Below are 18,604 nucleotides of genomic sequence, written 5' to 3' on the forward strand. Positions count from 1 at the left end.
TGATGCCAAGAGCAATGCTGTTTGGATTCTTACCAAACTCAAAATACTGTTTTCTGAAACTGCCTTAGTACATTTATAAAAACATTTGTGGGAAAACCGTATTTACAAGTACAAAAGGATCCACCGACGACCTTGTTCCACAAGAAAGGACAATTTTGTCTTTTCTTACGAGGGCTTCTCAGAGAATTTGACAATCTTCAACACTTTTTCTCTTTTAAATGCTCTCTTCCCTTTGTTTTTTCAGTAACTCATTTACTTTCCCTCACAACTCTGGCTGATCCTTCTCAGTTTCTTTATAGGTACTTTAGTACATTCCTTCTCCCTGAAAGATTGGGTTCCATAGGCTTCCGCTCACTCTGCTTTCCCTTCCTCACAATCTCTCACGTACAGCCAGACTTCAGTGACCAAGTATTAGAACACTGTGTCGAACCTGCATCTCTCTCCTGAGCTTTAGACACGAATATCCAATTGACTGGTTGCCGTCACCATGTGAACACGTCATGGGAACCTCAATGTCCACCCAAACATAACTGAATTCACCATCCATTCATTATGTAATAAATGTTGGTTGGTGCCTACCTTGAGCCTGGAACTGCATTAGGCACTATAATGATGACATTTCTCCCCTAGTGAAGTTCATTTTTCCTTCACTAGCCCTGCACCTATATTCCCTCTATCAGTAAGTGGTACCATTATCCATCTAGTTGCCAAAGTCAGATACCTAAATATGCATATGATCTCAAAGTAACATACTGTACACCTTATACTTACACAATATGACACATCAAATTTATTCAATTAAAAAAAGAAAAGAAACCTAAATATCAAGTGGCACTCCTCCTTCTTCTTTATAACTCATGTTCAATCATTCCCCTGGTTTTATTCATCCTTTCCCTTTATTTCTCTTTAATCTGTCACTTTCCTTATTCTTTATTATATTATATTCCACTGGCTTAGTTTAAGCCATCTTCACATCTGGCCTGCAATGATCCCTTAACATGTTCCTCTGTCTCAAGTTATACTTAAAACCCTTCAGTAACCTTTGATCAACTTTAAAACAAAAAACAAATGTATTAGCATGATGCAAAAGCTTGAATTATAATTGCCTATGTAAACATGTAAATATGTCAATGCCACACCCTCCAAGCTCCTAATTGCAGATGAGAATTTAAAGTGAGTTATTCACCATTTCGGGGCCACTTGTTCTCAATTTATAGCAAATTAAATAACATGATTAATTTGATGCAAAAGAAACACAGAAACAAGGAATTCATCTATAGATGAGTACAGATGCTAGACAGTCTGACTTTAATTTTCTATTTACATATTATCATTTTAAATTGTTATTAATGAAAACTACTGCTACATGAACAATACTGACCAACATTTACCCAGCACTTATTATGTATCAAGTACTTTACACATATTAATTCACATAATCATTACAACAACCCAATGAGATAGGTACCCTTACCATTCCCATTTTATATATGTGGTAACCAAGGCACCAAGTAGTTTAATAATTTGCCAAAGGAAATAGTTGGTAAGTGGTAAGACTGGCATCCAAGCAGTGGTTCCAGAATCAATGCTCTTTTTTATTTTTTAAAGATTTATTTATTTATTTGAGGGGGGAGGGGCAGAGGGAGATGGAGAGAAAGAATCTCAAGCAGATTCTGTGCTTAGCATGGGAGGTCTACGCAGGGCTCGATCTCAGGACCCTGAGATCATGACCTGAGCCAAAACTAAGGGTCAGACACCTAACTGACCGAGCCACACAGGCGCCCCTGGAATCTATGCTGTTAATCATTATATCATACAGAATGAAAGGGGATTTTGCAAGGTATTAAACAAGAACTTTGATTTTGTAAAGATGATACATATTCATCATATAGACTGCATAGAAAAATACAAAGAAGAAAATAAGAAATGATCCTAAATCCTGCCATTCAGAAATAATAATCATTGATAACTAAGGTAAATGATTCTGGATATTTCTTTATGCCCAAAGCTAGATAACAGGATGGATAGGTTAGAGAGGCAGAAAAATGGATGGATAGATGATAAACAAATAGATAAAAGGATTTTGTATACAGTATGTACTGATTCATTTATGTGAAAGATGATAAAATTTGCACATTGACTCACCCACCTTGGATTTAATTTGTTTTTATTTTTGTCAGTTGTATTATTAAATTATTAGTAGTAGTATCTATAAAATTTAGAGGATTCCCCTAATGAAAACTCCTGCATTATTTTCTTAGTATAATGTTTAAATAAATTCAATGGTCTCCACTGATACCTTCTAGCCATATTTTGCTGTTTTGAAATACTTTGAGTAATTTCTTGATTGACTTTCTGTAATCAGCAGTGTTTTCACGAAGAGTTAGTACTGTATTCACTAATTCCTTGCATGATTGAGAATGTGCTACTACCTTCATACTTGAAGAACAACTTGGCTGGATGTGAAATTCTTGGGTAATATTTTCTCTACTTCAGAATGTTAATCTGAGGGATTTGATCCTCCAAATCAATGTCTTTTGACCTTAAAAAAAGATGTGGAGAAGTGTGAAGACATTCTGTCCTCATGGTTTGTTCTTTTGCCTAGATATACTTACTTTTTCCTTTCCTTTTGAAATGCAAGTAGATTTATCAGGATGCATTTCTGTTGGCCATTCTGTATCAATATTGCTAGGGTCTTTTGGGGTCTTTTGACCTACTGATTCACACAAAAACTTTTCTTCTATTGTTATCTTTAATTCAGATCATATTCCATTGGTTCCAACCTCTTCTTAAGGAATACCCATTACGTTTAAGTTGGGTCTCCTTGGGTTCCATATTTACCACTTCCTATTGTAATTTTAATATACTCTTCATTTCATTTTACATTTCCTATATACCACATGCCTGTGTTTTCGATTGTGTCTACCATACTTTTCTTGCATTTATTCAGGCTTTAAGTTCAATAATTTTTTTATTTCTCTTCTGAGTTCTGGCTACTAGCTTGTCACAACGATTTAAGTTATCTTATAAAGTCTTTTTAAAAATTTGATGTGATTTCTTTTGGCTCTTTTATTAAGAGGGATTATACTATCTTAATAGCCTTGTGATTGTGGGGAAATTATTTGTCTGAATCTATCTGTTTCCTTTTATGATGGAATTACCTCAAAAACAATCCTACAAAAATCTGCAATTCTCTTTGCCTTGTGAACACATCTCTTCCATTCAGTTTTGAGCATTCAAACAGTCAATCCAGCTTACTCCAAATCTCTAAAAATTTATAGCTTCATTGTGTTGCAATCCAGCAATCATCATCTCTAGTATCCTTTTCACTCCAAAGGGTGTCTAGCAGTCTCCTTGGGCTAGAAGACTGTTGTAGACAATATAAAATGACATGTCCATATGACTTTTCCTTAGGCTCTGGTGTTTTATAATGCAAAATGAGGTCTCTGATGGGAAATTCCTCACTTCTTCCAAGGCCTATTCACTCCCCTGGTCTCTGCCATGAAGAAAAAAGAAAAATGTTGGCTATGCATTTCATGACCATGACACTTATTTGGGGAGAAATCTCGAGATATGAAGCGGTATGTGTTAGCTGTCAGCATAACGTGTCAGTATGACACGCAGGTCAATAATTTACCTACATTCTGCAGGTGTGTTTCACATTTAAGATTTGGAACTGTGGACATTTCCTTGTTTGAGAGGACATACTTTTTTCCTACTTTTCTTCTTTATTGTAGTTTTCATATTATGAACCAGAAGTAAAATGTTTCATAAAATTATTCAAACTAGTTCCGTGTATTTACAAAAAATGTTTATTTACTGCCATTTCATCATCTACTCTAACATTCTAAAATTACTTGTCTGTCTCCCCAACTCAGTCAAAAGGTCCTTGAGGCCTATTGTTTATTACTGAGTTGTTTTCTCATTATATTTTGTTGCTTCAAAACCTACGTTAAGATTCAGAATAAGAAAAGCACCTAGCTGTTTTCTCTAGCTTTTTCTTGAATGGGTTCAACTGAAAAATCAATAAATATAACAATTTATAGTTATATTAAAAAGGGTTTGAAGGCCTGTTGTGAAAGTAATGTAATGATGATATTTAGAAGTAATTTTTAGGTGTCAACTAGATAACCTGGTAATGACTTATGTGGAAATCATTAAATCTGAAATACACAGAATAGAAGATGGGGCTTTGTAAGAATGAATTCTAATCTATGTAGATGAAATTCGATATATTTATTATTTATAATAGGAACAGAATAGAAAACCCAGAAATAAACCCACAATTTTGTGTTCAATTAGTCTTTGACAAAGGAGGAAAGAATATGCAATGGGAAAAACACAGTCTCTTCAAAAAGTGGTGTTGGAAAAACTGGACAGCTATATGCAAAAGGATGAAACTGGACCACTTTCTTACACTATACACAAAAGTAAACTCAAATGTATGAAAAAACCTAAATGTGAGACCTGAAACCATAAAAATCCTTGAAGAGAGTGCAGGCAGTAATTTCTGACATCGGCCATAGCAACATTTTCTAAATATGTCTCCTGACGCAAGGGAAATAAAAGCAAAAATAAACTACTGGGATTTCGTCAAAATAAAAAGCTTTTGCACAGCAAAGGAAACAATCAACAAAACTAAAAGGCAACCTACCGAATGGGAGAAGATATTTGCAAATGACATATCCAATAAACGGTTAGTAAAGAAGATGTGGTCCATATATACAAAGGAATATTACTCAGCCATCAGAAAGGATGAATACCATCATTTGCATCGACATGGATGGTACTGGAGGGGATTATGCTGAGCAAAATAAGTCAAGCAGAGAAAGACAATTATCATATGGTCTCACTCATTTGTGGAATATAAGAAATAGCGTGGAGGACCACCGGGGAAGGGAGGGAAACCCGAATGGGAAGAAATCAGAGAGGGAGACAAACCATGAGAGAGACTCTGGACTCCATGAACCAAACTGAGGGTTACAGAAGAGAAGGGGATGGGAGGATGGGGTAACCAGGTGACGGGCATTAAGGAGGGCACGTGTTGTGATGAGCACTGGGTGTTATACGCAACTAATGAATCATTGAACACTACATCAAAAACTAATGATGTACTATATGCTTTCTAATTGAACATAATTATATATATGTGTGTGTATATATATGTAGAGAGAGAACTTATACAACTCAACAGCCAAAAATAAATAAATAAAATAACCCAATTTAGCAATAGGCAGAAGATATGAACAGATATTTCTCCAAAGAAGACATATATAGATGGCCAACAGACACATGAAAAGATGCTCAACATCACTTGGCATCAGGGAAATACAAATCAAAACCACAGTGAGAAATCATCTCATACCTGTCAGAATGGCTAAAATCAGAAACATGAGAAACAACAGGTGTTGGTGAGGATGTGGAGAAAAAGGAACCCTCTTGCACTGTTAGTGGGAATGCAAACTGGTGTAGCCACTCTGCAAAACAGTATGGATGTTCCTCAAAAAGTTAAAAATAGAACTGCCCTATGATCCAGGAATCGCACTATTGGGTATTTACCCACAAAATACAAAAACACTAATTCAAAGTGATACATGCACCTCTATGTTTATTGCAACATCATTTACAATAGCCAAACTACTGGAATAAGCCTAAGTGTCCATCAATAGATGAATGGATAAAGAAGGAATGGTACACACACACACACACACACACACACAAACACAAACACACACACAACGGAATATTATTTAGCCACAAAAACAATAAAAATTTGCCATTTGCAATGACATTGATGGAGCTAGAGCATATAATGCTAAGTGAAATTAGAGAAAAATACCATACGACCTCACTTATATGTAGAATTTAAGAAACAAAAGAGAGAGAGACAAACCAAGAAACAGACTCTTCACTATAGAGAACAAACAAATCCAGAGGGGAGGTCGGTGGGGGGAATGGGTGAAATAGGAGATGGGGATTAGGGAGGACACTTGTCATGATGAGCACAAGGTGATGTATGGAAGTGTTGAATCACTACATTGTACACCTGAAACTAACATAACACTGTATGTTAACCATACTGGAAGTAAAATAAAAAACTTAATAAAAAAGAAATTAGTAGTCATCAAGAGATAAAAAGATTTATGACACAGTCACAGGTGATACAGAAATCATATGCTATTAACAAGGCAGACAATGATAAAATATATATGAAATGTATATAAAAAAACAAACAAACCTCAAGGTAGCTTCTCAAGCAGAGCTCACTCCCCTCCCAGGGCTTTTGTGTTCGCTACTCCTTGTCCCCTGCGTTCTTCCCTCAGGTTGTCTTCTCATCTCTCAGGTCTTGATTCAAATGTTATCCTCCCAGAGGCTACTGTCCTCTCTTCCACTTTCTCTTTCCTCTTTCCACTGTAGCTAAAGTAATCACCTCCCGCTCATTCAATCATGCTGTTTTCTTTTCTTTATACCATTTAGCACTATCTGAAATCATTTTATTTAAGAGTTTATAGTCTGTGTTCCACATACACAACGGAATGTGAGTTCCAAGAAAGCAGGAACTTTGCTGTGGGTACACTATACTTTCAGTGGCTAGCACAAAAGATGCTTGATAAATATTTGTTCAATGAATAAGGAATAAACAATATAACTTTAGATATTTAACATGTGCAAGGAAAAGATGAAGCTCGAGAGGTAGAATGGGGTCAAGAGGCAAATGCTTTGAATACCAGGCTAAGGAACTTAGGTTTGGTTTTTAAAGCTTGAAAGGTCATGGATAGTTCTTTAGAAAACAACCCTATCATATCTACAGTTTAGAAGAATAAATTTCAATGCCGTGCAGGAAAGATATGGAAAGGGAGAACTATGAGATGAGATCAAACAGAGCCTGCTTCAATAGTCCAGGTAAAAGGTGACAGAAGCTCAACTGAAGGCCAAGAGCAGGAGGATGCATTCAAAAAAAGTTAGTTCAGAGGCAGTTGGTGTAGTTGGCAGACGTGAGTAGACAAAAAGTAAACAAGGGCCGAAGATCAAAAGAAATACATAAAGCCATTTCTGACAAGTGTTTATCATGTGCTAATGAACACCATGTGTTTTTTCAGAAAGACTAATACATCAGAAAACTGTTTTATAGGCCCAGGGGATGCTCTTCCCTTGAAGTTATCATGAGTACAACTAGTGGTCCTTGGTGTCTGAAACACCTGAGCCTAAGGCTCCAGTAACCAAATCCAAAGAGCATTACAGAGGCTTTAGTACTTGTGTCCCAGACATGTGGTGAGATGAGACTCACATTAACAGAGCTCCAGGGCTGTCTTAGAGTTGCAGCCTTCCTGTGAAGGAAGAGGACCTGGCTGAATACAAATGAGTCACAAATTCCGGGAGAGTGGGCAGATGGAAGAAGGCACGACCAGAGACTATTGGCATCAGGTATAAGCTTCCTGTATCAATCAAATGGTGAAATAGATAGGAAATTATACATTTCAGCAGGGTTGTATGTATGGCCCCATAATGTATGACACCGGGTATATGTCTATGGGAATGGTGCTCCCTAGAGTTGTGCAGGATATATCCATACACAGCAGCCCTGAGTGCCTGGTCACACACAGTGAAGAGTTGAATGAATGTGCGAATCAGAATGAAATGATTCAGGAGATATATAGGAGAATCGTATGATAAAAAGATTACAGGTGTGACTCATGGATCCAATCGACCATCTCAAGAAACACTGCTATCTTGGACTGAAGGGGACAGAAATAGGATGAAATGAAGGAAGGTTGTCAGACCTCTGGGAGTCTATAGGACAAGCCAATAGAGCTGTCTGGCTGCCCAATAATGTGGTGTTATTTCTTACATAGCCAGGATTCATGGGTCCAGGAATTGGGGGATGGAAATGAGAGTGGTGCCTACTGCTCACTATTACCCCTAGTGACCCACTAGCAAATGTTTTTGCTTCCTGTTCCTGTGACCTTACGCTTTGCTGGTTTAGAGGTCTTAGCTCAAAGTGGGGAATGCTTCTACCACGAGACTCAACAATGATTCTGAACTGAAAGTTAAATCTGCCTCCCAGCCACTTTGGCCTCCCTATGCCTCTAAACCAACAAGCAACAGAGGGAGTTACTGTGTTGGCTGGGGTGACTGATCCCAATTATCAAGGGGAAATTGGACTGCTACTCCACAATAGAGGTAAAGAAGACTATATCTGGAAAACAAGAGATCCCTTAGGGCATCTCTTAAGTATTACCATGCCCTGTGATTACAGTTGATGGAAAACTACAACAACCAATCTAGGCAGGACTACTAATGGCCTAGACCCTCAGGAATGAAGGTTTGGGTTACCCCACCAGGTAAAGAACAACAACCAGCTAAAGTGCTTGCTGAGAGCAAAGGGAATATGGAATGGGTAATGAAAGAAGGTAGTTGTAAATACCAGCTATGACCACATGACCAGTTTCAGAATGAGTATTGTAATTGTCATGAATATTCCTTCCTTAGGGGCGCCTGGGTGGCTCAGTTGTTGGGCGTCTGCCTTTGGCTCAGGTCATGATCCCAGGGTCCTGGGATCGAGCCCCGCATCGGGTTCCTTGCTCGGCGGGAAGCCTGCTTCTCCCTCTGCCTCTCCCCCTGCTTGTGTTCCCTCTCTCGCTGTGTCTCTCTCTGTCAAATAAATAAATAAAATGTTAAAAAAAAAATTCCTTCCTTATTTTGTTATGAATATGTCTGTGTGTATCTTTTCTTCCCTCTTTTATCCTCTTACCATGTAACACAAGATATATTAACTTTATATCATAGTTTTTAAGTATGGCTAACTTTACATTAAAGTATTTAAGTAACAGGATATCAAGGAGAAGAGTAAACATAATCTAAGAACTTTGCTTCCTCATCTGGGAAAAGGGTTAGTGAATTTTCAGTAGTACACTGGATAGTTGTGTAATGTTAGGCAGGAATATGGCCTTGTTATTATCTTTCTATAGAGATTAAGTATGGTTTAAGGAGATGCATGAATGGGTACCAAGTTGACATGGGTGGACATGTGATGGTTAATGTTTATGTGTCAACTTGACTGGTTTAAGGGATGCCCAGATATTGGTCAAACTTTTTTTTTTTTTGAGAGAGAGAGAGCACATGCCAGTGGGGCAGGGAGGGCCAGAGGAAGAGGGAGGGAGAGAGAGAGAGAGTCCTAAGCAGACTCCATGCTCAGCATGGAGCCCACCCGATGTAGGGCTCAGTCTCATGATCCTTAGATCATGACCTGTGCTGAGATCAAGAATCGGATACTCAACTCTCTGAACCATTCAGATACTTCTGGTCAAACATTATTTTGCATATTTCTGTGAAGGTATCTTTTTGGATGGGATTGATATTTAAACTGGCAGACTCTGAGTATAGCAGATTATCCTCCATAATGTTAGTGGGCCTCATCTAATCAGTTGAAGGCGTTCAAAGAAAAAAGGCTGACTTCCTCTGAGCAAGAAGCAGTTCTGCCAGCAGACCGCCTTTGACCTCAAACTGCAGCTCTTTCCTGAGTCTCCATTCTGCTAGCTTCCCGCATCAGAAGGGGGGGCTTGTCAAGCCTCCACAATCACGGGAGCCAATTCCTTAAATCTATCCCCCTACGCCTCCCACCTTTCTCATCCTGTTGATTCTGGTTCTCTGGAGAACCCTCATACAATAACTTTGGCCCATATGGGTTCTTCCCTTTCTGGACTTCATATATATATGAAGTATATGTATATATACTTCACACACACACACACACACACATATATTTCATATAAATATATTTATACACAAATATGTTTATTTAAATATATACTTATATATGTATATATAATCTCTATATCATCTTGCTATTGTTCTTAAGTTGTATAACATTTAAGTCTTTTCTTCCAAATTACACAAGAATTTGCTTAAGGACCAAGATCACAGCTTAAAATCCTTTGTCTTTCTCTCTCATCAGTTCACAGTTCTTGTTAGGTACTCAAAATATGTTTGCTGAATTGAACTGAAAAACAAGAAGGGTACTATGGGAATGCTACCTAAAACTACCTAAGGTCTCAGAGAGAGAGAGAGAGAGAATTCCTTAGGAAGCAGAGAAAAATTTTGTCAATTGTATGAAGGTTTCTGGGTGGGACATTAATTACTGGGAATGTTAAATCCTCCCAATATATGCCCAGCCTCTGCCCTCTAGCTCATCCAAGGGAACAATCTGGCTCTGTAACTCATGACTAGTAACCTTGTGGTTATTTACATGTAAATCCATTTTACTTTTTCACCATTTGTGCATGCCAATTCTAAGTGATGACACTATTCTATGATGACCTGAGCGTTTCCCCTAACACTCTCAAATAAAATCTTTCAGTTGCTAGGCTACTTACATCATACTTTCGGGTTCTACTGCACAAGCACCAACTGCTTTTGTGACATTGACAAGAAGAGCTTGGTTTATTCCAACGAGGAGGTTCACAAGTGGTTGAATGCCACCACATTTCCGGACAAGGACTCGGTTTTCATATTCCTGACAACATTCTCCTAATGCACCGACCACATTCACAAGCACTTCTTCAGGCTGGTCAGTTAAAAGTCCCACCAAAGTTTCAATGGCTTTGTATTCCCGAAACCTAAGTTCATCACAAGAAAAAGAGGTGGGAGGGGGAGGGAAAGAGGAGAACAGTATTACTTTTGGTATAAAATTAGCTAATAATATTAATAGCACAAAATTTCTAAATGCCAACTATATGATCATCCAGTCCTTACAAAAACCCTATGATGCAGGTACTACCACAATACCCATTTTCAGAAAGCTAATTTGAAGCTTTATAAGTAGTGAAGCTGGCATCCACATCCAGCCGATGCACCTTTAATCTCTATACTGTATAGTCCCTAAGACAACTACAACTTCTACCAAATCAGAGTGTCAGTGATTCTACTATGCTATGGGTGTTTTGCCCATGTCACAGAGACTATTTTACATGAACAAAGCAAAATAAGCCTATTTTATGTTAAATAAGACATGTAAATTTCTTGTTAAAATCATCACACTGAGGGGCGCCTGGGTGGCTCAGTCAATTGAGCATCCGACTCTTGATTTCAGCTCAGGTCCTGATCTCAGGGTCATGAGACTGAGCCCCGAATTGGGCTCTGCTCTCAGTGGGGAGTCTGCTTGAGATTCTTTCTCTCTCTCCCCTTTGCCCTTCCTCCCACTCATGCATACTCTCTCTAAAATAAATAAATAAATCTTAAAAAAAATCATCACACTGAGACAAAGAAGAGTTGCCTCAGAATATCCATCATAGAGTATGAGAACTCTAAAAGTATATGAAGAAATAAATTTGAATATTGAAATAAATCAGATGGTCATAAAGTTTATAAATACATTAAAATTCAATAAAACCATTTTAAAATGGCTGCTCTTTAACTGATTAGTTGGCATTTAGCTGATTTATCTTGTTTATCTTTAAAAAAGGAAAAGGAATGGAACCACTTCCATCTCTAAAGATTTATCCCCGCACCTTCATAGGTCTCTACAGGAAATCGGAGATACTCGTCATTTATATGGCTACCCGTAAGCAAAAGAGCCCATTCACACAGATAGATTAATTAGCAAGTCCCTTAGTACTTAGTACTGAGTGAGGCACAGAAAACCATTGCCAGGTGGTGGGATGAGAAGTAGAAGTCTTGCATTTCTAAAAATACCTTAATCCTGCCAAATTAGTTTAGAACATACGTGTATGAAAACTATAGGAATAGCATTAGGATTGACTATTAAAATAACATTACGGGAATGTGTTTCAATGCCATTTTTTAAAATGCATCTACACTTTATTTAGAAACATTTATATCTTAATGAGAGAAGATGTTAGTTGAAGGACTCAGTGTACACAGTGTAGTTTCTGTGCACTAAGAATACCACTATTCCTCAATGGCCATATTTTTATCACAGAATATTGAATGGCTTCTCTTACTTGGTCACATTCTCTTTGCTGATGGAACATTTCCATATTGCCCCCGTGACCGCGGCCAACCGTTCTTTATTGTCAGTGTTATTGAGCAGACTGGCCAGGGGTTTAAGTCCTCCGTGCAGTCTAACCAGGTCACGGGTTTCCTTGTCTTCAGCACACTACACAAAAAGTCAGAGCAGAGCCTGTCAGTGAGGAAGGCATATCAAGCTTTCAGTGATTCCTAAAGAGGCTGTCATGCTAGTGACTATGAAACTCAGAGAGTATCATTTTCTGAAGGGGCCTCCAAGTAAAATATAATTCTTCTCTATACTATACTCTATCTGACAGTGTCTCTCTTCCCTTACATGATTTTGGTAATGTCTAGAAGTTTCTACATACTTGGAAATTCTGCCAAGCCATTCTGAGGTAGTGTGGGCTTCCACCAAGACAGAAAGAGAGGTTGGTAAGAGACCTAGAATGCTACCTGCATGGATGGAGGATTTCTGCAGTCATGCAACCCACAGTCTTGGGAAAATACAGTGGAGAAGATAGATGAGTGATAAAGCTTTAGTCTGATCTTCAGTGACCCCCAAAAGCTAAGAGATGAGCATTTCCCTAATAGAGTTTTTATGCCCAGAGCAGTGAGTTTTATCAATAGCAAATGACATTATGTTCACATATGTTTATCCATACATTTGTGTCATCCTTTGAAATAAATAAGTACTGCATAGAGGTTCCCAGCTGATCACCCTTCCCAGGTTACAGAGCAAAAAGATGATAAATTTAGTATAGATATGTTATCATCCGAGGCATACAGTTGGTCTCTGAGGCCACATGATACAGATGCATGTCATGCATCATCCATGAGGGCCACTAGAAGAAATCCTCACTGGAATGCACCACAAGGCACCTGCCATGTTTATCTTCTATTTATGACTTTCGGTTCTGGTTCAGTTGCAGCTTTTAAAGAATTAATCACTATTTCAACCAATCCTTCATAGTTACTCATATGAGGCATATATGCAAGTCAAGGCTATATATCCTCACTATGAACTGAGTTGTGTTCCCTTAAAACTGATATATGTCAAAGTCCTAACCCCCATAACTCAGAATGTAACCATATTTGAAGATAAAGTCTTTAAAGAGGTAATTAAGGTAAAACAAGGTCACTGGGGTGGGCTCTAATCCAATATGACTGGTGTCCTTAGAAGAAGAAAATATTAGGACACAGAGAAAGGAACATGTGGAGACAGAGGGAGAATTTCATGTGAACATAAAGATGGCCATCTACAAGCCAAGGAGAGAGTCCTCAGAAGGAACCAATGCTGTCAATACCTTGATCTCAAAGTTGTAACCTCCAGAACTATAAGGAAATAAATTTCTGTTATTTAAGCCCCCCAGTGTGTGGTATTTTGTTATGGCAGCCTTAGAAAATTAATACAATCCTCTACTCACATGAATCCCTTTCTCTGACTCTGTCTTTTTGGCATACCCTCACCGTGCATGTTTTAAAATGCATTTCTCTAGGAAATCGACTGATTTCTCTGATGGGTAGAAGCTGGCGTGGTCAGTAACCAGCCATCTACTAATTCGTCAAGGCCATCTTTTCTTCTGTTTTCTGGCATACTATGAAATGCATAACTCACAAAAAGTTAATGAAGATTAAAATAAATTAATAAAAAGATAAAACAGGAACACACACACACACACACACACACACACAAAAGCACACACTCATTCAACCATCCATCTTGTCTTGGCAGAAGATAAATTTCCCAAGACCGCCATGTTTGAATAGGGTAACTGAATAGGGCACCATGTATATATTTAGCTATTTTACACTAAGTAACTTGTTTGAGGAGACTAAGATATATAAGTGGCTTCCAGAAATGTAAATAATCAAGACATGTTGGAGCAGGTTTCTCTCTCACATATACAGGAACCTGTCATTAGCACAGGACAGTGGTTCTCAGACCTGTGTGTGCAGAAAAATCCCAGGGGGTTCTTGTTAAAAATGCAGATTCCTGAGTTCTAACCCCAGAGAATGAGACCTCACATTTAGAAACATCATGTTAACCATCCGAAGAACACCACGACTGTCTGGGGAGTTCACCATACCTGGTAGATGGCCATGGCACAGTGTTCCTGCAGTTGTTCATTCTCACTACTTAGGTTCTTCACCAGATTTTCAATTATCCTTTCTGCTTTGATTGCAGCTCGGTAACTTTCCTAGGAATACACATTTAAATATTTACATGCATAATGCATGAATATAAGTATCTATTTACATTTACGAATAACTATGCCAAACAAACTCTTAATAAACACTAAAGTCCAAGATTAACACAACTATATAATAAGAGAATTTATTCAACATTTCCAGAAATATATCACCCAGGTACCAATTTAATTAATGTTCTATTAGTTTCATCTTCTCTTTCTAAAAGACTGCCGACTTCTCAAAAAAAAAAAAAAAATCCTTAGCAGTCACAATAATCTTAAAAATTACTTTTCAACTAAAGAGAGTTAAGATAAATGAAAGCAAGGGAAGCAGAGCTGGCTTGCGTACCTCTGATGCGCATTCTTGCAGTGTTCCCACCACTGGAATTAGCACGTTCTCATGAGAAGTCTTCAGTAAGCCAGCCAACAAAGGAATGCCCCCAGCTTTACGAATGGCTTCTTTATTCATATAACTCTTACTGCAGCTCCATAATGCCAGAGCCCCACAGCGAGCCACCTCCACGTCTCTGGCATCACACAGACTTGATTGAGCCAGTTCTCCTGAATTCTGTGCACAGTCGAGTAGAGCGACCTACAAGAATAGATAAATATGATGTACATGGGAATCTTTAAGATAAAACAACATATCCTGCAATAGCTACAGGGCTGCTACCAAGCTAACCACCATCAAAAATAAGAATACTTTTACGAATTAATTTTCATACTACACCATAGTCCATGAAAGCAAAGAAACAAAACCCTTCAAAATACCTTCCTCCAGATTTGGGAGGCTTTATATTTTCTTCCTACAGGAAATTTAATCTCACCAAGACTGTATTAATATGGCTATAACATTTACATTAGGAAGATTTGTATACTACATCTTCAGCCCTGGTATCTCAGAAAACTAGGCTCCCTAAAGCCATTAGAACTTTCTAACGAGAACAGAATGGCCTGTATATTCTTAAAACCATGAGACCTCTTCAGAGGATATGGCTCTCTCCCTGTACTATTGAAACCAACCAATCCACATGGCATAGCTGCCAGGATCCTTTCTTTTCTTTGCAATAACCAAAGTCACTGGAGACCTTAAGGGAAAGGCAATTTATACAGAAACAGCAGTAGGTGAGGGTGGTCCATAGAGGAAGTGAAGCCAGGGCTCCCAGGGCTGTCTTTATCCTATGCATGTCTACTCCATTCTTCTCTCTCTGCAGGCCAGATTCCATGAAATGTCCACATAATCATGACCACCACCTGAGTTTAGAAAAGAGTAGTCAGACTAAGTAGAGCCTCTGATTCCTAATTCCAATTTCCTGGGAGAGAAATCTGGTGGGACTGCCTTGAGTCAGGTGGACACTCAGGTGGACATTCATCGTAGTCAGGGACATATGTTTATTTATATTGATGTTCCTGCCACCTACGTTTTTGTACCTGACATTTCAAGAAATGTTTGAAATGGTTTTCAGTATACCATACATCCAGAGGAATGTGGAAACTGGCCACAAGAGTAACAGCACTGAATCTTACAATCTTTCCTTGCCTGGATACATTCTCCCTGCTTGCTCAGACTTCCTATCTTCTGCCCAGGTTTCTACTGGGTGTGCCTCTTCAGAGACTGACCTCCATCTAAGCTCCCAAACCCCACTGTGGCCAGTGCCCTCTTGCCTGCTCTGATTCTGACCTCCATTCCCTTGCTCTGATGTCATAACTGGCCCACTGCTCTGCACTGAGTGATCTCCCTCATTTCCAGTTTTGGCTGGGGACTCATATCTGTATGTCCCCTACCCTCACATAGTTAGCAAACCAAAAATGGGTCCCTAATCCTGATCTTTCCCAGATGTGTTCTCAACCTAGCAATTACAAGTCTATTAATGCCTGATCCATCACTGCACTTCCTGTTCCTAATTTAGCTATCACTTAAGCTTATATTAAAATGTGTGGCATTATTTAATTTACTGAGTAAGTGCGATTGTCCAAATTCTAGTTCCCTGAATGTGATATATAAGACTCCCATAAAAATAAAGTTTAGTTTTAAGTTACATTATTCATTCTTATAATTTAATGTGAGAAATTCCAGTAGACAGCCACATCAGCCTACTGTATGACTTCATTATTTAAGCAGAATACTGATAATCATAGTAATAATTACCTTTCCCCCAACATTTCGTTATGAAAAAATTTCAAACATACACAAAGGCTGAAAGAACTGTATGGTAATTATACAGCAAATCATGTATATACCACCTAGATTCTATAATTAACATTATCATATTTGTTTTATCACATAGCTAACCGTCTACTTATCCATCCATCCAGTCATGTCTGTCTTATTTTCAAAGCAAATAATTACATTCTATAGTGCTCTATAGATTACAAGCGAATTCAGACAGTCCCCAATTTACGATGGTTCAACTTATGATTTTTCAACTTTACCATGGTGTGGAAGTGGTATCCATTCAGTAGAACTCCTACTTGGAATTTTGATCTTCCGATCTAGCGATATGTATGTTACACTCTTGCGATGCTGGGTAGCAGCAACAGCGAGCCTCAGCTCTGTCAGCCACACCATCACAAGGGTAAACGACCGGTACACTTACAACCATTCTGTACCCAAATAGCTATTCTGTTTTCACTTTCAGAGCAGTATTTGATAAATTACAGGAGATATCAATACTTTATTATAAAATAGGCCTGTGTTAGATGATTTTGCCCAACTATAGGGTTATAGATAGAAGTATTCTGAGCATGTTTAAGGCAGGCAAGGCTAATCTATGATGTTCAGAAGACTAGGTGTATTAAATGCATTTCAAATTATAATATTTTCAACTTATAATGGGTTTATTGGGACATATAACTCCACTGTAAGTCAAGGAAATCTGTACACAGAATCTCTTAATTTCTGAACACATTTCCCTGTGTATGCATTCACATTAAATGCATATTGATTCAATACATATTTATTAACCCTTCATATGTGTAAGGTACTGGGCTAAGTGCTGCAAATGACACTGAGATGAATAAGACATGTCTCTCATCTTAAGGAGCTTAAAGTGCAGAAGTGGAGACCATCCAGTATGGTAAAAGCTGTAGGAGGAACACAAGATCTACCTGATCCTTCCGAAGGTGGATGAAAATGCACTTCCATATTGCACTGTATTTTCTTCACATGAGTATTGAGCAGAAACTCACTTATTTCTTTCAGTGATAGTTTTTGATATAACCATGTTTTAAATTATAAAAGTAATACAACAAATTGGCAAATGTGGGAAAATATGAAGAAAAATTGGTAGTTATTTCAGAGGAAACCCCTGTGAACAATTTTGTGTATTTATTTCACATGTTTTTATTAAAAAGCTGTTATATACTTGTGAGGTAGGTCTCTGAAAATTGGGATCATAGGTGTCAATCAGTTTTTGATCCTGTCAGAGTTTTATATAATATTATACATACGTTTATTCCTTGCTACTAAATAGACTTCAAAAATGCAATATTGATAGCTGACTCTACATGTTTCCTAGAGACATACTTCATATGATTTTACTGCTCTTGTATTGTAAACATGCTGTTTTCAGTTGTCACCCTTATAAGTAACAATGAGATGAATAAGTGTCTACAGCTCTGACGGTCTCCTTGGGGGGCAGTCCTCAAGGTGAGGTCACCACGGCGGAGAGCATGGACTACCAGAGCACTTTCCAGGTGGGTCTCCACCCCCTCACTAACACTGCACACACACACACGAATGTATCCCCACCAATGCAGTAGGTGCAAATTACATCTCTTTATTAAACGTACGTTTCTTTGAAAAATAAGATCAGACATGTTTTCTGGCCAGTTGCTAATGTAAATATACAACAATAGTTTTCGAGGACGTTATACAAAAAGAAGGTTCCCAGAACACACATATGGTTACTTAACGTCCGGGAGTGGCCAGGAAGGACAAGAGGAGTTGACATTTCGGTGGCAAGGGGTGTGCTGATGACAATGTCAGCGGTACTCACCAGTTTGGTGATGCCCCCGTGGCGTCTCACTGCCCGTCGGGCTCTTCTAAACTTGGCAACATTTGCGATTGTCTCAGCTGCCAGGCATTTCAGACTCTTATGTGGAGAATCAAGTATATTAACCATAATTGGTAAGCCCCCAAGGTCAACAATATTACGTCTGATTTGAGGATTATGACTGATTTCCTTCAGGATTTTTAATGAACCAATCTAAATGAGAAAATAGAAGTTAGAGGTGAAAATAAGTGCTTAATGCATAACCAGTGCTGGAGTTTTAAAAATTCCAAGTCTGCCTCAAATCCTTCCCCAGTGAAGTTTTTTAAGGAAATACTTTGTATTCCCAGGTGTTACCCATAGCCTCATTTTCCTTCAATTATGCCGACAAACATTCATCATTTAAGAAGCACATACTAATGGAAAAGAACCAGAAGATAAACAAGAACAGCCGTG

General features: G+C 38.2%; 1 protein-coding gene across 6 annotated transcripts in view; it reads right to left on the reverse strand.

Moving 5' to 3' along the window:
- Positions 1–18,604, reverse strand: part of ARMC4 (armadillo repeat containing 4) — a 187,099-nt gene that overhangs the window by 113,286 nt on the left and 55,209 nt on the right. For all 6 annotated transcript variants that reach the window (XM_032395839.1, XM_032395840.1, XM_032395838.1 and 3 more), the window contains 5 exons: positions 18,155–18,364; positions 14,506–14,748; positions 14,055–14,165; positions 11,961–12,115; positions 10,374–10,616 (listed from right to left, as the gene is read on the reverse strand). In XM_032395839.1, the coding sequence (XP_032251730.1) occupies positions 10,374–10,616; positions 11,961–12,115; positions 14,055–14,165; positions 14,506–14,748; positions 18,155–18,364 (962 nt within the window). The remainder of the gene's footprint in view (positions 1–10,373; positions 10,617–11,960; positions 12,116–14,054; positions 14,166–14,505; positions 14,749–18,154; positions 18,365–18,604) is intronic.

Source organism: Phoca vitulina, unplaced genomic scaffold (genome assembly GCF_004348235.1).
Source record: "Phoca vitulina isolate PV1807 unplaced genomic scaffold, GSC_HSeal_1.0 scaffold88, whole genome shotgun sequence".
NCBI lineage: Eukaryota > Metazoa > Chordata > Mammalia > Carnivora > Phocidae > Phoca > Phoca vitulina.